The sequence below is a fragment of the Phaseolus vulgaris genome, chromosome 5 (genome assembly GCF_000499845.2).
Source record: "Phaseolus vulgaris cultivar G19833 chromosome 5, P. vulgaris v2.0, whole genome shotgun sequence".
Taxonomy (NCBI): Eukaryota; Viridiplantae; Streptophyta; class Magnoliopsida; order Fabales; family Fabaceae; genus Phaseolus; species Phaseolus vulgaris.
In genome coordinates, this window is record NC_023755.2 from 33,404,960 (window position 1) to 33,425,855 (window position 20,896).

General features: G+C 35.4%; 1 protein-coding gene and 1 pseudogene across 1 annotated transcript; one reads left to right on the forward strand and one right to left on the reverse strand.

Annotated features, from left to right (window-relative positions):
- Nucleotides 1-1,503: 1,503 nt before the first annotated feature.
- On the reverse strand, nucleotides 1,504-2,166 carry LOC137834345 (uncharacterized). Its single transcript, XM_068642403.1, has one exon. The coding sequence runs from the start codon at nucleotides 2,164-2,166 to the stop codon at nucleotides 1,504-1,506; it is 663 nt and encodes a 220-aa protein (XP_068498504.1).
- Nucleotides 2,167-2,616: 450 nt separating this feature from the next.
- LOC137836278 (small nucleolar RNA R71) lies at nucleotides 2,617-2,722 on the forward strand (annotated as a pseudogene).
- Nucleotides 2,723-20,896: the final 18,174 nt, after the last annotated feature.

Here is a 20,896-nt window from a genome sequence, read left to right on the forward strand (position 1 = left end):
CCTCTCTTCTTAAGAAGTCATCCAGCATTTTGTTAAAATTTTTATCTACAGTCTTGCTTCATTTGCTGGATTTGCCCCCTGAATAATAGAACCTGTCCCTAAGTCAAAAATACATAACTTGCAAAATGATTAGGAGGCATGTTCCGTCCGGTTGACCGGGACGTCTTCGTGCGCGACCTCAACCGTCAGCTAAGGACTCCTTCCCACTGATTGCCTGTGAATTCCTGCAAAAAAGAGGACAAAGAGGCCGTTTGCACTCCGACGCTCAAGTCAGCCAGCAAGAAACACCAAAACTAATCACCCCCGTCTCTGAGCACCGCGTGTGGCACTCTGAAGGTGGTAAAAGAACTGTGTATATGTGTGTGTGTTGTCTCCTTCGGGCAAAAATGTTCTCCAGTCACTTGTACGTAAACTTAAAGCACGGGCAAGCAACCAGAGAGTTTCTCGTAAATTTGCCAAAGGTTCCCACCCTTTTTCCGACATTCCCAGCGCTATTTAAACTGCCCCAGCATTTAAAGCGCCTTAAAGCGCTTTTAATCTCAAACGTAACGCACTCATTAAAGCGCTTAATTACGAAACGTAGCGCATTTAAGACGTTGAAACGCTCGGGAGCCATAATAGTACCTGAATGCTCGAAAGGGAAACTATATTGAATATCTTTAATTACCTGGCACCTGACTAGAGGGTGTTTCTATTCTGGCATGGCTGTCGTACACGTGGAGGGCCTCACGACGCCATGACCCCATCTGGGGGCGTTTCTACCCATCTGGGGACGTTTCTACGTGTGAGTCCTCCTGCTTGGGAGTGCTACTGCGCTAGGGGTGGCTTTTTGGGTGCCAACTCATGCCCCCAAGTATCTAGCCACTTACTCTGAGAGCGTATCTGCCTTCCTCTCGCACCCTGCACCCGGTTATCCTGGGCGTGACCTTCCTCTTGGGTCGTATCTGTCCCGAAGGCGTCTCTGGGGCGGCAGGGGTACTTCACGAGTCAGGCTGCCCTTCACTGGTACTATCACTATGGCCTTGAAGCCACCTTTTCCTTCTCTTTATCACTTTCCCGAGATATCGGGTCCTGAGGCTTTCCCACGGCGTCGCTCCCTCCATGGTCTTTCCTACCCATGGGTATCGGGGAACCATACTGTGATTTGCCTTACTTTTACACTGTTTGATCTGCCACGCCCTGGCTAGGCGACACCTCCACCCAGGCGACGCCTTGCCTTGGCGACGCCTTGTCCTATCTTGGCGACGCTTCCTCCTGGCGTCTCTACACCTAGGCGACACCTTGAGTTGACTTTGACTTTCCAGTCGTTGACTTTGACTTAGTCAACGCCCTGATACGGGACGGTACAAGGCATATAGGATTTTATTTTTATTATTTTATTTACTTTTTTTTATTTTTTATTTTAAATAAAATCAGCAAAGGTAATAAAACAACATAAAACTAAAATGTGGACTGGGTTGCCTCCCAGTAAGCTCGTTTAACGTCAACTAGCTTGACGCCTGTTTATTTCAAGATGGACAACTCTCTTTGTTGCATCATGTTGTATGCATTCTTCCTCTTTACAAGAACATCTTCAACCACACCATAAGGATCTTTGATGGATCTTTTTGCCAACTGCATCTTGGTGGGTTGAACCTCCAAATCGCCTAAATACAATGCAGCCTTGTCCACAGATAAAGAACCTATAGACACGGGAAGATTAAAACCTCCTACGTTCTTGGTATTTTGAAGCAAGTCCCTTTGAGTCATGACACTGCATCTAGCCTCCATCTCTCTATTTCTCTCCTCAATATAGCTCCTATTCTTTAGAAATCTTTCACATGTTGAATCTTGCTTCAGATTTCCTGCAAAATAATTCCTAGGGAGCAATTTGTCAAAGAATTTTATGTCCTTCTCTGTTTTTGAAGGAGGATGAGGATATGATAAATCTTTTTCAAGAACACTTCTCTCCTTATTTTTATTTTGTTCTTCCTCACTTCGTTTCATTTCTCTCTCTAACTCTTCAGTCTCATCTTCTTTTTCAGCTATTACCTTATTGCAATGCTCTTTTGGGTTGGTTTGGTTGTCAACTGAAAACTGACCACTTTGTATTTCTTCAAATTGTTTGGCCACTTTTCCCATTTGGATCTCTATATTCTTGATCGTTGCCATGCTATTTTCTTCCATTATCACAAGCTTGTTAGGGCTTCTTCAACTTTACTCATTCTTTCAAGCATGAATGGATCCTCAACTTCAAGTGAATTGTTCAGATAAGAACAGTGACCATTAGGATGATAACCTCCACAAAAATCACACATGATTGATTGACTATGGCTTTGAGATGAATGCACAACATATAACTGTTGGGGTAATTTAGCCATTTGTGCGGTTAGTTGCCCAATCTGCTATGTCAGAATTTTATTTTGAGCCAAGAGTGCATCTTCTAACGACCCTTCCTTCTGTGTATTTTGTCTATCATGTTAGGCTTGATAATCAGTTGACACCAATGCAACAATAATCCTTGTTGCTTGTTCTACATCAAGAGCCATCATTGTGCCGCCAGCTGCAGCATCTAGGAGCATCTTTGTGTCAGATCTGAGACCGGTGAGAAATATGCTCAGTTGAGCAATATCTTCAAACCCATGATTTGGGCATTTTCTAAGCATCATTTTAAATCTTTCCCATGTCTCACAGAATGATTCATCTGCTCCTTGTCTGAACACAGAAATTTCAGACTTTGCTTTGATGTAGCGAGAAATTGGAAAAAATCTTTGTAGAAATTTTTCCTCTACATCCTTCCAACTAGTGAGACTCTGATTTGGAAGTGATCTGAGCCAATCCTTAGCCTTTCCTGCCAATGACAAAGAAAACAAGCGCATATAAATATTTTCAAGATCACCTGATTGAAAGCCCATTGTTCCCACCAATTCATAAAATGTAGACAAATGTGAACATGGATCCTCATGATCCATTGCTTTGAATTGATGGGTAGTGATGAGAGTGAGAAAATTGGGATTTATTTTCAAGGTCTTAGCGGTAGCAGGTATTGCGATACTAGAATAATGCCTTGGTCCTTGGTACATGACATAATCTCCAAGTGGGTGGTGTTTGTTCTTCCGTCATGTTGCTTTCACCCTAAAACATATTAGTGAAGAAAAAAAACAGAGTATATTTTTTCTTTTTTAAAAAAAATATCAAAATAAAAACCAAAATAAATTTGAAGATAAAAATAAAAACAAATTAAAATAAATCTGCAAAAGAAAATAAAAATAACACAAACAAAATAAAATAAAACACTGAAATAACCCTAAGAAAAAAATAACAAAAATATACAAAAAAATAAAATAAAAATAAAAACTTACATAAAATAAAAACTAAAAAAAAAGAGAAAAGAAAATGAATAAATAAAAAATATAAAACAAAAATAAATAAAAACTTAAAAATACAATATACTAACATACTTAAAATAACAAATAAATAATATGAATAAAATAAAAATAAAATAAAATAAAACAAAATAATATAGAAGATTATAATTGTAAAAAACTAACCAACTTATTTAAAAGATACTACCTAACGTAAAAATAAAAACTAAAACTAGAAATGATAAATAATTAAAACAAATAAATAAAAACTACCTAAACCTAAATAAAACTACGTAACTAAACCTAAAAAGAACTAAAATAAAAGAAAATCAAAAGAAAAATTAAAATAAATTAAAATAAAATAAAAATAAGATAAAAATAAAAATAAAAACAAACTAAAACAAATAACGTAAAGAAATTAAACAAATAAAAAAAATTAAAATATTTACAATATTTAGGAAATTATACTCAACAATTCAAACCTGTTCCCCGGCAACGGCACCAAAAACTTGATGACTTTTTACGGCAAGTGCACTGCGTTTGTCAGAAGTAATAATTGTCCCTAAGGACGAATATCGATCCCACAAGGAACAGTGAATTATCGAGTACAATAATCGCTAAATATAAAAACAGAACAATTAAAAGAGTGTTAGAAAAGATTAGAAAAAAGAAGTACTCAAAAATTCAAAGTACACAAAAAATGATAAATAAAATACAAAAAGTGTACATTTCTGCCGAAAAAAATACGGTAATCTGGCAACGATTTTGAAAAATTTATCTCAATTAATTGGCTTACTATTTTTGCATAATTCCAGTGCCATTTTTGAGCTAAGATCTTGAAGTTTGTGTGGTTAAAATTTCATAATCCAGTTCGCTCTATATCATTCCATTTAAATCAGTGAACATCAAGTACAGTTTGCATAAAAAAAAATATTTTCCAGTAGCTAATTTTTTGTTTTCTTCATCTACTCTAGTGCTTTTCTTTAAGTATTCTTTTGTGTGCCTACTTTCTCATTGAGTTCCTTATTTTTCTTGCTTGTCTTTTGTTCATTAATCTTTGAGTTTGTCAAACATCTAGTATTCCTTTTGTTATAGCGTTTTCTTGCTTATACCTTTTCTTGTTTGTCTTTCTTACCACATGATGTGAAATCAATAGCATGATAGAGAATGATTCTTGACATTCTTAGGAATCAACTTGAGTTGGATAAGAGATAGACACTTTTTCATAGAATTGGATCAATGTTCTAAGTTCAAGAACTCACCAAAACTAGTACCAAACCCAAACTCATATGGAAGTTCCAATTATTGTCAAATTGAACCGATTAGAATGGAACAAAAGATAAGAAAACTGAATTAGAAGTGCTGGAAATTAAAAGGCACCGAACCAAAATCAAAATAGAAGAAGAACAGCAGCTGGAAAATGAAAATGCCGAACCAAAAGACAAGGAACACAAGCTAATACATGAACATAAAAAGAGAAGGAAGGAAGGAGAAGAGAAAGCTCATGAAGATGGAGGAATGGTTGGATGATCACGCCACTAGGAGGATGGAGACTCCAAGATAAGTGTGCAAGCCGCCACTTGAGGTAACCATTGAACTCTCAAGATAAGACTAGTGAGGAAGGCACAAAGCTCTCCAAAGCTCTCTCAAAAATTGAGTATAGTTTCTCTAGTCAAAATTCAAATCTGAATTGTACAAGGGCAGCACCTTAATTTATAGCCTAGAGGTGCTGAAAAATAGGTGGGAAATTTCAAATAAAACTCATTTGAAATTCCCACAAAAAACAAGTCACATGGGAGGTGTGACCTTTTTCTACTATGACACCTCCTAAAAACTACACCTACACCACTCTCCTAAGTCACATGGACAATGTGACTTTCTTTTACATATTCACACTCCTTTATTTAATATCCACACCTTCTAAAACTATACAAGAGTATTTCAAAGCTTGGCCTTGCCCCTCATGGGATGGACTTGGGCTTTTCGGGCTTTGGCCTTCTTGGGCTTGGGCTTGGGCTTTGGGCTTGAGCCTCATCTTTATTTTATGTCTTCTTTTAATTTTGAGAATACTAGAAGGAAGAACTTCAAATGTGAGGGTGGATGTCCTCTTCCTCCATCAATAAAAGCCTCCTTTATTTGATTCTCATCAATTAGCCACGCATAATTCTAGCACCTTCTATTCTCCCAATTGGGTTACAATTCACTCTATGGTGTTTTCCTCTCAATCTGGCACACTAAGGTTGAGCCTCTAGCCCTCTATTTATCCTAGTTTTCTAGGGTTAGGTTGTTTATTGTGTCGCGCTAACGGGCTAAATGATAAAACATCAAAAAGGCCCAATCTTTCTTTGCATCTTTTTCCATTCTGGGACCTTCTATCTTTATCTTTTTAGCTCAAATCATTCATCTTTAATCCAAATCTCCAATCTTCCTTAGAAATCTACAATTAACACCAAATTTGGGAATAAAATACTCTTATTCAAATAAAGATCATAAAAAATGTAAAAAGGTATAAATTCATAAATTAGGGATTATTTTATATGTAAATTAGCAATAAATCCTCATAAGTGCCTATATTTTAATATGAAATATTACTGAAATTAGACACTTATCAACATGCTAATTCTCTGTAAATCCTTAATTCTCTATTGTAAAACTTTTTTTCTCAATTGTATGATTCACATTTAAACGTAGGAACAAGCTTTCTTTTTATAGAAAAACAACTTATAACAGATTTTCAAAAAAACAGTTAAAGCTGTTATAAAAAGAACAGATTGAAAATAAAATGAACAAATTTACTTTCAAAAGCAGTTAGAGAATCTGTTATGTGAAGGAGACTCAGTCAAACACTCTGGTGCAAGGACAAAACGAAAAAAACCTTTTAAGATAAACATGGCACCAGACTGGAAAGGAATTCATTAATTTACAGATGAATAGATTTATTTGTCAAAATGATAACAGAAAAAACTTAACTATTGAAACACAGTCGTTTTGAGAAAGTGAAGACTTAGTCAAAATACTTGATGCACAAAACCTAATTTTCAAAGGCCTTAGTCAATGCATCAGTTTAAAAAAGTATCTATTCATTTAGAAAAGAACAGATTTATTTTTTTTATGCAGTAAGGGTCTTTTTGCAAAACATGTGAAAAACAGTTTCAGAAAACTTGTGCTTGCTCTTATCACATGGTCAGGTGTTAAGAGGTGAGTTACCTAGCAAAAAGCTTACTCTAAACAACTTCTAAACTATACCTAAGACATTCTTAAAGAAAATGTAAATATACATGAAATTTACACAAATGCCTTCATCAAACACATGTCTTGAAGGGGCAACAACCATCTTCAACATACCCATGATGTGTGGGTTGCAGTAACGGGTTTAAAGTATGATGGTCTAAGGATTAACAAGGGAAATCTTGGAGTAGTGGAGGATTTCAACAAATTCCAATACTACAAGAGTTGCTTGAAGAATCAACAAGCCCAAGTGAGAACTTGTTATGTTGGAGGCTTGATGTTGGATGAAAGGGTGCTTGCTCTTATTGTTACTTGGATTCTAACCATTCTGTCTTAACAGAAGAAGATCTTGTATACATCTACTGCATCATGAAGAAGATTAAGATCAACTGGATTCATATCATCAAATAACATATGCAAAAATCCATGAGGTTAAGTGACTACCACTATCCCTATGTTGTTTTAATCTCTAAATTTTTTCTCTATTTTGAAGTGAATCTTGAAGATGAGACCTCTGAGTTGGTTAAATCAACACAAGAAATGAACAATGGCTCTCTAAGCAAGATGGGATTCACCAAAATAAATGGAAAATGGGTGAGCAAAGATGGTGATCATGGTGGTTCATCAAGTGCTGCAGCTGCTGATTTTGATGAAGAAGATCAAGTTGCTGATATGGATATTCACAATGAAGATCATCCTACAACTACCTTTGAAGTTGTAAAAAGTGCAGAACATCAAGGAGATGAGTTGCCTTTTATGTCTTCTTTTGAAAGATACATGGTGAATAGGCTTGATGGCTTTGCTGAAAATCAAAGAAATCTCCATGATCTTTGTGTGACTAATTTCCAAAGCATTGACAACAGATTCCAAAGCATGGATACTTGATTTATGACCCTGGATGAACAGATTGAAGTTGTTCAGAACCAGATCTTTGAACTTCAGTATGGCAAGGATGATTAAAGGAAAAACAATCGGTTGAATGCTCGAAACAACCGATTGTTTTTGCCCTATATCAGTTTAAGTGCTTTTTCTTTTTAATTTTGTTTTAACTGGAACAATTTATGGTTTATCTCTTCTTATAGTCTATTTGTGAAGACAAATAGGGGGATTTTTTCATGTTGTGTTGTTTCTATTTCTCTGCAAACTCTTTTTTGGTTTAAGTAATTCTGTTTTGCTGCTTTGGTGCTGATAATACTGTTATATTTTGTTGGTTTTGGCTGCTGTTTTGGGTTAAGCAAAACATAAGTTTTGTGTTACTGCTCTAACCTACTGCCATAGTTTTTGTACAACTTAAAATTTGTTTTGTAGGAACTGCTTCAGATTCAATCAAGTACAACACAATTAACCAGGGATTTGTCTTCATCAAATAGGGGAAGATTGTTGAATTAAGTGTGTTCAAGCTTTGAAGAATCCAAATCCTTTGTGTTTGATGGAAGACTGGAGGTGTTTGTTGTTGCTGGTGTGCTTTAGAATAGGATTTGGGGTAGATTATGTTTGCGTTTAAAGTCTTTTTCAAACTAAGTGAAAAACAACCTGTTATTTTGTCGAAACAACCGATTGTTTTATACTTACGTGTTTTTGAAAAAGTTTGAAAACTATTTTGGATGGTTGACTTGCTGTCAAACCCAAACAACCGATTGATTTGCTATTTCAACCGATTGTTTGTTTGGAACCCTAACAGAAACAATTTTGTTTGTTAAAAGAGCTTTAATTGATTTCATAACTGAATATGCTCCTGCTTTAAATGTTTTGACCAAGATTTGAATACTATAAATGGTTTGTTAATGTTTTACAACAAACAACAAGAAAGAAAAATAGTTTTTGAGTTTTTCAAACAGATTTTGAAGCATTTGAGTTTGAACTTTGAGCTTTGGTTATTCAAGAGAAAAGTGGAATAGGATTACTCTATATTGATTTCAATTGATTCTGTAACAGTGTAATTCGTTCTGTGATTTGTGTACATTCTGGTGTTGTAAAGCCAAGAAGGGTTGTGTGCTCTTGAGGTTGTCAAGATCAACATTCTTGGTGGTGTATTTGTTGAGCCAAAGGAAGTGTGTGTCTTGAGGGGATCAAGGTCACTTCTTTGGTGGTGTGTGTATGTAATCTGGATTTGATTACCTAGTGGATTCCCCAGTGGTTTCTGGGAAACTGGATGTAGCTCTTGGGTTAAGAGTGAACCTATATAAACTGTGTGTGCATTTCTCTCTTCCTTAAACTCTTTAATTTCAGTTGCTGTTATTTTACTGGTATAAACAACCGATTGTTTCGCAGAAACAACGGATTGTTTCTGCGAAACAACGGATTGTTTTCCTGTTGCTTTTCTATTTTGAGCTTTGTTCTTGGCAAACTGAATTCCTAAATCTGGTTTCTTGCAAAGAATTTCATTCTATCTTGAAAAGTTTGCGAAAACCCTCTTTAAACCATTCACCCTCCCTCTAGTTTAAAGTCATACATTCTAACACTTTCCAGCCTCTTGGATAAAACCATTCTTTTCCATGTAAATCTATGGTCTATGACAGTTGTTTCCTCATATAGAACCTTGTTATGCACACCATCAGCACCAAAAGACTTTTAAAGCCTCACTTAGGACCAAACCAAGAATAACACAACCAGTCACAAGCACCTATTCTGAATGAGTTTAAGATCAACCAACCACATCCCGAGATACCCTCCACATTAACCTTCACCGAGAATCAAACCAGCAACTAGGTGACTGCCTGGCAATTCCCAGAGTCTGTTACATCCTTTTGCATAATACAGGATGCCTTTCCACTTTTCCACAAACCTATATGCTCATTCATACTAACCCATTCTCAGTTTCCTCCTCTCCTTTTACGGATTCCCATACCGCCCACAGCCTCCAAAGTGGTGCCCCACTACTTTATGCTTTTTATGCAGATAAACGAATTAAGTAACCAATCCGCAAATGAATAAGTGTGAAAAGCAGCCCTATGCTTCATCCACAACCACGACTTGAGTTTTGCCATCTGAAGAATCTCTTCAGCATCAACTACTTCTTGTTTAAACAGAATTGAATTTCTCTGATCCCAAATACACCTCACGATTGCAGCCCAAACTCCTTTCAGGACCAAATTTTGCTTGCTACTAGCTTGAGCTAGGTGGAAACTCACAAAGTTGTCCTTAAGTTCATTGTGTTGGACTAACATGATACCTAACCATTTAAGGCATAAGGACCACACCTATTGTGCATATTTGTATTCTAAGAACGAATGCTGACAGGATTCCTCCTTAACTTCACATAGCACACAAGTTAATGAACTCATCTAAACTCCTCTTCTACTCAACCCCTCCCTAGTTGGGATCCTATTTACAAAAGCCCTCCAAGTTGTTGTCAAAACATTGGGAAACGCTTTAGCTTTCCAAAGATACTCAAAAGTTGCATGATATGTACCTTTGGTTCCATTAGATAGGCTTTTATAAGCTACATTAACTGAGTACGTCTCCAGTTCCTCTGTCCCCCATACTCGGATATCATTCTTATTTTTCTTTACATCAGCCCTTGCAAGACATTAAAAAAAGTTTGCTTCCAGCTCCGATTCCCACTCAAATCTATCTCGTATCCATCCTAACCTCCATTTCCAGTATGAGCCTTCCCACACCCCTACATCTTCAACTTTGTGCTCCTGATTTAACCGACAAGGAATACAGTCTCTGGAACAAGGATTTGAGGCTTGAGTCACCAATCCACACATCCTCCCAAAATCTAACCTTATCTTCCCTACCTAATTTCCAATGTACCTCCTTTTGGAATTGATATGATTCCAATAGCAAGATGTAGATGATTCTTTGACATTTTATGGAATCAACTTGAGTTGGAAAGGGAATAGGCACTTTTCTAGAATTGGATCAATGTTCTTGATTCAAGAACTCACCAAAACTTGAGCCACCACACCAAAACTCATATGGAAGTCCATTTCTTGTCAATTGAACCGATTAAAGTGCATAAGAATTCAAATGAACCGATTAAAATGCGTCACAACTGAAATGCACCGAACAAAAGCAAGAAAGAAGGAAGATGAACCGATTATATTCAGCAAAGAAGAAGATGAACCGAAAAAAACATGAAATAAAGCTAAAGCACCGAATAGAATTGCAAGAAAGGACCTAAGACATGTTTTAAGAGTTTATATGGACATGGAGATGAAAGAAATAGATGGAAAAGAGAGAAGACTTATGTGGTTGAAGAACTTGGTTGATGAACACGCCACTTGAAGTGTGAATGCTCCAAGATAAGTGTGAAATGCCGTCACTTGAGGAACCAAGGCACTCAAGATGAGACTAGGAAGAGGAGAAGGCAATTCTCACTCACTCAATCACCAATTTGGGAGAGTTTCATTACTTCAAAAATCAATTCTGAAATTTAGAAGAACCCAAGCCCTCCTTATATACGAGAAGAACCGGTCATGAAGTTTACAAAGCTTACACAACAAGCTAACCAAAAGTCCCTTGCATGCTACCCACTTCTAGCGCCTATAGTGAGACATGAAGGGTCAACTTCTAGAAAGTTCTAAACTAATGTCTAAAGATGCTTTACAAAAAGAGGTATCTTTAGGTTTCCCTCTTAGCACCTACCTAAACACTATTCTATATTATTTACAAATTTATACAAAAGAAACTATAAAGAGAGATATTAATTGAAGCATATTCTTGAAAGCTTGTAGACTTCTTTGGCTTTAGGCTTGGTCCTCTCTTTATTTTATGTCTTCTTTAAATTTTGAGAAGACTAGAAGGAAGAACTTCAAATGTGTGTGTGAATGACTTCCTTCATTAATAAAAGCCTCTCCTATGTGATCTCCATCAGGAACCATCCTTCTCCTCCTCCCTCCCTACACACCTTTACTAGATCTCTCCACCACCATGATTGATATTTTACTGGTACATGGGGACATGCTAGCTCCACCCCATACTTTGACTCTAACACCTCCTTCCACTTCCCTTTGTCTTGAGACATAAACCTCCATCTCCACTTTGCTAAGAGAGCAAAGTTGAATTTTCTAATGTCTTTTAACTCCAGCCCTCCCTCCTCTTTCAGTTTACACAGGACTTCCCAACTTACCCATGAAATAGGTATATTTTTCTTGCCCCACCCCCACAGAAACCTCCTTTGAATACTTATAATGCTTTTGTAAATTGACTCTGGCGCTTTGAAAACTGAGAGATAGAAAAGAGGTATTGCATTGAAAACAGACTTAATAACACACGTCCTTCCTGCCATTGATAAGAACCGCCCCTTCCACACACTTAACCTTGTTTTGAGTTTGTTTAGTATAGGTTCCCAAAACAAATTCTTCCTTGGATTCCCTCCCACTTCTAATCTCAGGTATTTGGAAGGTGTTCTCGTCTGATTACAATTCAAAAACTTGGAATAGAAAAGAAGATTATTAGACTGCACATTTACACCTGCTAGCCTTGATTTGTGGAAGTTGATCTTCAGACCTGAAGCTAACTCAAAACCCATTAAGATGGACTTCATTACTACCACGTTACTCCATGATTCCTCACAGAAGAAGAGAGTGTCATTTGCAAACTGGAGAAATGACACCTCTACCTCCTTGGTTCCAATCTTAACTCCGGACATAAGATTAGCTTTCACTGCTTGTCGTACAAGTCCATCAAGGCCTTCTGCAACCACAATAAAAAGAAAAGGTGCCAAGGGATCACCCTTCCTTAACCCTCTTGTGGGTTTAAAATCCTCCGTGGGACTCCCGTTGACTAGCACCGATACTGTGGCTGATTCCATGCATCCTCTAATCCATTTTATCCATACATTATGGAACCCAACCTACTGAGCATGTTATACAAGAAATCCCATCTGACTGAATCATATGCCTTTTCAAAATCTACCTTCAGGCACAGGCCCCTCTTCCTTCTCCTTCTAATGTCCTCGATCACCTCATTTGCCAAAAGCACACTATCTTCCAGACTTCTACCTTCTACACCAGCTGATTGACTTCCATCTATAGAACTTTCTTTATTCTCCTAGCTAAAACTTTTGAGATGACTTTGTAAATTGCTCCCACTAAAGAGATGGGTCTAAACTGATGGAGATTACAAGGGTCTCGTACTTTAGGTACTAATGCTATGAATGAAGCATTGCACCCCTTCGGAACAATGCCTATTTCATGGAAGCACTCCAAAGCTGCTACAAAATCTGTTTTGAGACTATTCCAGCTCTTCTTAATGAAGTTGAAATTAAAACCGTCCGGGCCAGGGCTCTTTGTACCCTCGCATTGCCATACAGCTTCCTTAACTTCTTCCTCAGTGAAAGCCTCAATCATACGCAAACTTACTTATGGTAATAAGGATTTAAACTCAACCGCATCAAGTCTCACCCTAAAGTCTTTCGTTGCTTTAAATCTGGATTCAAACAGTTTCTTTGCTTCAAGCCGAACCGTGCATGGTTCCTCACACCATAAATCCCCTACATCAACACCCTTCACTTCATTCCTTAGTCTCCTCCATTTTAATGACGAATGAAAGAACCTAGTGCATGAGTCACCATATTTGAGCCAATTGGTTCTAGCCTTTTGACGTAGAAGGGATTCAATCTTTGCATCATTCTCCCAAAGCCTCCTTACCAAGTCTGATCTAAGCTGCCTCTGACTCTCCTCTAAACATCCTTGATTGTGTTGGCAATCCAGATTCTCAATGTCCTGCAATATGGACTGCTTGGTAGAATTCAAATTCCCAAAAACATCCTTATTCCATATTTTTAAATCCGCTTTAAGAAGTTTAAACTTCTCCTTAAGCACCTTTATAACATTTCCTTGGCCCACATAGGATCTCCACTTATCCTCCACCATCCCCGAAAAACCTCTCTCTAAATACCTAACATAAATAGATTTGAAAGGTTTGGGACCCCAATCCTTATCTAAATACTTAATCATCAAAGCACAATGATCCGAAACTTCTCTCCGTTGGACATATTGCTTACACATAGGCCATCTCTGCAACCATTCCTCAGAGACTAGGACTCTATCAATCCTGCTCTTCGCATTTGCTTTAAACCACGTATAGTTCTTCCCCCACAATAGGCACATCCAATAACAGGTTTGACTCTATAAAATCATTAAAACCTTTTATCTCACTGGAAAAATCCCCCCTATCTACCCCTTTCCTTTCATTCCTACTTCTAATTGCATTAAAATATCCACAAAAGCACCACACTTCAATCTGAGAAGCCACTTTATAACTTGGTAGTTCCTCCCATAGAAGTTTCTTTTCTTTCAGGTTGCATGCTGCATAAACATTTACCACACAACACCTTTGGGCAGATTTCACATGAATACCCACAATAGCTATATAGCCCTTACCCATGGAATGACTCTTATAGATGAAAGTGTCTTTATGCCACATTGAAAGAAGATTTCCACTTCCATTAACCCCTCCATTATGAATCCATCCAATTTTGTTGTCCCCCCACAACGAAAAACACCTAGCATTCGTGACTTCTACTGTTTTTGTTTCCTGAAGGCACACAAATTTTGCTTCCTCTGAAGATATGCACCGCCTCAGATATCTTACTTTTATTCCTCCCCTCAATCCTCTTATATTCATATTAAAAATCAACATAAAAAACCATTTAGATTACCCCCCGCTAGGCTCTTCATAAACTCTGAATCTCTCTTCCATGCATTGATATTCTTGGATCACCTCCTCTTCGTCCCCACGACACGCTAGCCCAATCTGTTTCCCTAGGTCGCATAACTTAGTCGAATCCTCCCTGATTACATTATTTAGAAGATGGGAATTGCAATTTCCAATATCCCCATCCGAAATTGACATGGATAACGAACCTTCTCTGGCAAGCAAATTCTTCCTTACTTGCGACGACTTCTCACTTAGCCTTACGGACCTCCTTGAATGAGTACTTGGCTCCCCCAAGTCGCGGAGCCCTTTCATCTTACTCTGGCGGAGAGGTGTTTCGCATCTGCTTCTGAAATTTGTCTCCTCTGCAGCCAGCAAGCACGACAAATTCAAAGTCGTTTTCATCCTTATCTCCTCGGGAATCTCAGTTACTTGCTCTGCTAACGGTTGAGTTCCGAGTTCCTGGAATGCTTCCTTCAAACTCGAAATTACATAACACCATCGCGCCACCACCTTTACCTTCCTCTAGACCTTCCTTCCTTCTTACAGGAAAAGGAGCTTGCGACTTATCCTTTCTCTTTTGCGAAACAACCATACCAGAATCTTCCTCTGTTCCTTCTTGTTCTTCCTGTTTCCCTTCTTGGTCCAAAGCTACTTTATTCTCTCTTTGCGCTCCCTTACATTCGACGTCCACCGTAGCAATGCTATTAGTCTCTTTGTTGCCAGCAATCGCGAAAAGCATATTTCTCGTATTTTCACGCGCCGTCAATTGACTGCCACTCGCCTCTGTATTTCAAACATGTCCCGCAGTTGCTCCTACCCCTGACCCGCAATCACCCTTGTTACCCAAATGGGCTTCTTGGCAACTTTCCCTGGAGTGGGCCTGGTATTCAAATTGTTTGACATCTCCACCACCTCTACTAAGTTAGCCAAGGATTTTGAATAAGGGCACATGCATCAGTGACTTTTTGATTTACAAACAAAGCTGACCCATCCGCAGGTAAGTCCGGCTTACTCAATTCCTTTCTTGTGAAAAGTAAATCCCTTTTTTTCTGACAACCCTCAACACATTCTGAACATTCCTTTTCATGTGCTTTCTTTATCCCTGTCGTTAACTCGCCCCTTCCTTCTCCGTAAGTCTTCTCCAGCTGCCTCCAATTCCCCCCTTCGTCCCCACCCTCTAGGTTGCCTGAATCAGCAGAAAAAAATTGTATTTTCAACGAAGTTTTCTGTTGACGAAACGTTATCCGATGAGCCTTCATGGTTAAGAGCACACTTGCATACATGATCTTCTCCTCCATGGATCACCACCTCCTCCACGATGTTAATATTGTACACAACACCGTTAATCTAAAACCCCTTAGACATCTTTGCCTTAGATGATTGTAACAAGCGCACCCGAAACCGAGCATACTCCAAGCATTCCCATGCCAGTGTGGCTTCATCAACATCACCAAAGTTGCAACTTCCCCTACAACTTTCAAAAAACACTCCTTACTCCACAAAGGTAGAGACAACCCATAACACTTAACCCACACTAATTTGTAACCTGCTACACATGAAGCTGACCAAGGTTTAATATCTTCGAAAATACACTCGAACCAGTCATTGTTTAGCTTGACAATGTCTTCCATTCGTTCTTCTGCTTTAGGGGTCATAGGGACAAGGTTATCCCCCAAATATCTTACCATAAACATGCTCATTCCTCCCTTAAAGCACTCTTCCTGTAGAAGCTCGAAATTAAGCTCGGCTGACATACGACCAACCAAACTGTTGGTCATCCATGGCAAAGTTTGCGCCTTGGTCGTTAGGCTCGGGCCCCTCCACTGGTCTTGTGTTTGCTTTCTAACTACATCGGCATATGATTGAGTAATGTTGCCATTCATATGGCCTTCCTTCCCTCTTTTTTCCCTCCACACCTCCTTTCCTTTCCTCAGCCCATGGGGGTGAACATCCCCACCGCTTCTTAACCCTTTAAACTCTTTAGGCTCATCACCTTTACATTCATACCCATCTCTCTTATACCTTGATAGGTTAACATACAACTTCCTATTACCAATGTAACAGCGATCTAGATCCCTCTCCAAGCTCACCGCATTTTCGACATTGAAGAATCTAACAAAACCAAATCTTCTGCCCCACCGATTCAAACGCCTTGATATGAACACTTCTTTGACCCTTGCCCACCTCTGGAACAACTTGAGCATATCATATTCACCATGACTATCTGGAAAGTTTGAAAAAAAAAACGTGGTAGAAGAGTTTGATGAAGAATGTTGTTTACGTTCCACCGATCTCCTCCAAGATTTCTCCCCCACCCTACCTCTCCCTCCGCGGTTCATCGTTCCTTCAACCAAAACTGTGGAAAGCTTAAAGGAACTTTAAGCTAAAGACTTCAAATTGGATTTGGATTGGATTGTTATGTGTCCAAGAAAATCCAAACATTACACCTACCATGACAACAGTAGTTCATATCTTAATAATCATTCACTTGAATTGCCATCACCTCAAGAACCTGCCTTTTTCTTACACGGAATAGATAAAAAAAGTTATGCAGAAAGGATCAAGTTCCACCATTTCTGCCAACAGTGAGAGCAGTTTCTACATAAGCAGTTTAAAAACTACTTTTCCAGAATTTTCTATTCAGACCTAATAGTTGTGAAGCGTGCACCCCAAAACCAATTGCACACATAGCTATGCCTCCGTATAAGATTGCATATTGGAATTTTGAAGGAGCTTTGCATTGGTTTCATCCATTGTTGCAGGGGTTAGGTTTCAACGAATCAATCAGTGTTGTCAAGACTAAATAAACTGTCCTGCAATTTATAGAAAATATAACATTTCATTCATTTTATTTTTTGTGTAATATATTAGATCTCTTGTCATTTAAACTGAAGAATATAATTGGTTGTTAGCACTTAAAAAAAAAAATTATTAACATTAACCTCAATTATTAACCTTCATTAAAAAAAAAATTGTGATGTTTATCACAAATCTATGATTTATAGTTAAAAATAATATTTGAGATCAAAATTAATGACGAAAATAGTATTAGAAAAAAATAGAAATTTATTTTAATGACATGACTTATTGTATAAAGACGTATTTTGTTCTTTTAAAACTCAAACAGAAAATTCGTTGCTGAGTTTAAATTATGCATAATCCCAAATCCAAAATTAAACATAAATTAAACTATCACTCGAATTGTATGGTAACATCTAAATTTTTCTATAGTTTTATATGATATGAGAACAGGTGGGACTCAAAGCAAACCATTACAGTCAAGTTTTTTTGTCATATTATAATTATTATTTTACTTATGAGTATAATTATCAATATTAATATAATTAATAAAATAAAAATTAATAACATTATTCATATATTTAATATCATTATTATTAACTATTCTTAATATTATTAAATATTTTAAATATTAATAAATACTATTAATATTCTTAAATATTACTAATATTATTGATATTATTAAATATTATTGATATTATTAAATATTATTAAATATCATTAAATTTTATTAATTTTATTAATTTTATTAAATATTATTAGATATAATTAATATTATGAATTATGATTTTATAATTCTTCATATTATATTGATATTTTTAATATTATGTATATAATTATTATGAAAATAGGTGGTAGGTAATAGAGATTCGTAGGTAATAGAGATTCGTGAGTAATAGTTGGTAGGTAATAGAGATCCGTAGGTAAAAGTTGGTAGGTAATAAGATTTGTGAGTAATAGTTGGTAGGTAATAGAGATTCGTAGGTAAAAGTTGGTAGGTAATAAGATTCGTGAGTAATATTTGGTAGGTAATGCTGAATTTATCTACGGATTCAGAATCTGTGGGTAATGTCCGTAGGTAATGTTGTTCGTAGGTAATGTCCGTAAGTAATGTTGAATTTACCTACGGACTCAGATCCGTGGGTAAAAATCCGTAGATAATACGGATTTTTTTGTAGTGAATTAGATGTTTTTTTCTATGGCTACAAAATAAAAGTAATGATAAGTATCATAAAAAAGACATTCAGCATAATAAAATATTTGAAGAAAAAAAAATAATAGAGAAAGATTACAAAAAGGAAAAAAAAAAGTTTGAAGAAGAAATTAGAAAATAAATATTTTTGTAAATTTTAGATGGTTTTAGAATATTGTAGTACTTTTTTTAGGAGAATTTGCATGTGGGGAGACACATGAATTCCCTTAAGTAACTCATTATTAAGGAATTTAAGCAAGTTTATAAACTCAACTAATTCACCCATACTCATATCCTCATCCTTACAAATCTCCTTCATCCTCACACATCTCTTTCATTCACACACATCTCTCTCATCCACACACATATATTCCATCTACACTCTTCTACTTATCTCTTTCATTCACATTCATATTCATTTCCTTTATCAGCACTAATCTCCTTCATCCACTATAATTTTCTTTCTATATTTTCATTTATATTTTATTTTGTTGAAGATAAAGGCATTTTATGAGATTTTTTTAAATTATTATCATTAGCATTGACCAAATAGACACAATTTAAATTAATATTAAAAATAGAATTTATTACCATTAGTTAAGTTGACCCTAAATTAAAACAAAAATTAAAATAAAAAACATTATCATTAGGTTTGTCGACTCTACTTAGAGTCGATCTTCAAAATTCAATGCTAATGAATTAATGATAATGATTTTAGAGTCGACTAAAATTCGATGTTATTGGTTAATTAGTGCTAATTTTTGGTTGTTAGTGTCAAGTTTTGGCCAACACTAAATATACATTTTCTTGTAGTGATATTTTGTTTACGTTACTTGCTTTCTTTTATATATGACTTTTATTTTTCATATATAAACAAACAGTTTTCTCTCCTATAATCTTCACATATGAAATTGAATGAATAAAACTGTAAGAATTTTTATCTTGAGAGTAGGATAATGTTTTCCCTGTAATTCTTATTTTAGAAAGTTTCTTCAATTGAAAAATCTTCCTTCCACTTATCATTCAAACTCACCACTTTCCATATTATTTCATTCATTGTTTTCCCCAATCTTAGTTGAGAGCTTCAACAAATAACATTGAAGCTTGCTTTGGTTCAAAACAATCTTTGAGGTCATAGATTTAATTCATGTCCAAAAGAGGATTATACTAGCTAAAATACCATTAGATCAGAATATATAAGAACTAATATCAATATAAATTCACCCATAGGCTTTCCATATAATCAATAACACAATTGAATAATTAACTATTTGCAAAAGACTAATAGTAAGTTTGAATTCAGAGACCAACACTTGTTATAAATATCCGCATAGTCTTGAAATTCGTCTTATCATATAATAATGTATTTTCTTACCTACATCATCAAATATTAATGACTTTTACCTGTTAGAAATCTTCATTGAATCGCACCGTTAGATATGTGGTCTATATTACTCAATGTATCAATAAAATATGAAATTTCATTGAATTTCCAAGCTTAATACTCACATTATTATTAATATTATTAATCTTTTTAACAACACTACAAATATTATTATTAATATTATTAATTACTACTAACATTGTTAATTTTTTAAATATGAATAATAATAATATAGTAATATTTTTGTTATAATTATTGTAGTTATTATTATTATTATTTATAATATAATTATTATTATAATAAGACTGACAAAAATCATAAGATGTCCTAATAGTTTCTTTGATGTTTCCGAAAAAATGAATGATAAAAAAAAACTAATAAATAATAATAATTATAATGCTATTTATGGACAGATCTATGAATAATTAGCAACTGTCTTTATAACTTCTTCTTGTAAATTTATGGACAAATATAATACAAGAGATGTTTTACCATGGTTTCTCGGTTGAAAATTTCTATTTACTGATAAAATTTTGGTATTTTTTTGACAAATTTTATTTTCCAATAAAATTAAATTTTATTATAATGAATTTAATTATTTTATTATCACACTTTGAAATAATGAACAGTGAAACAAGAAACAAAATAAAAAATAATAAAAATACTATTTCCCCAATGTTTCTGTCATCGTCATCTTTTAAACAAACAACTACGAGCTGATAAAAAGAACAAATAACTACGAAACTAGGATCTATCACATAAAAAAAATATCACTCATAATCTTAATGTACAAGTTTTGTTTTTTAATGATGTTAGATGACACCAATTAAATTAATATCAGAGGAATTAAAATGTTTTAGTAATTTATAATTTTAGGATTTATATTATTATTTTTAATTGAAATGATCAATTTGATTTTATTATAATTTTAAGATTTATTTTATAAATTATTTATGAGTTTTTATTAAGAAGTGAATTTTAAGTCTAATTCAACCTCATGAAACCTCACTCTCTAGTTGATGTGGGATCTCCTCACATCAAAACTACCACCTTGTGCATGTGACTATATATCATGAGTGTTCCGATAAAGACCCAAACACTAGTTAAAATATGCTCTAAATAGCTCTGATACATTATTAAAAAGCGAATTTTAAGTCTAACTCAACCTTACAAAATCGACTTACTAAGGTGAAATTTGCACAAACTTAAAAATATGAAATGTCATAATTTCTAGTCAAAGTAGAATTTATAACAATTTTAGTAATATTTTCTTATTTTATCAATTTCAAGAATATATTTTATTAATTTACAATTCTAGTGATTAAATTGATATTGTAT

Bases quoted from the DNA above. Each gene is read 5' to 3' on its own strand.
- LOC137834345 (XM_068642403.1), bottom strand. From the start codon at position 2,166: ATGGAAGAAAATAGCATGGCAACGATCAAGAATATAGAGATCCAAATG.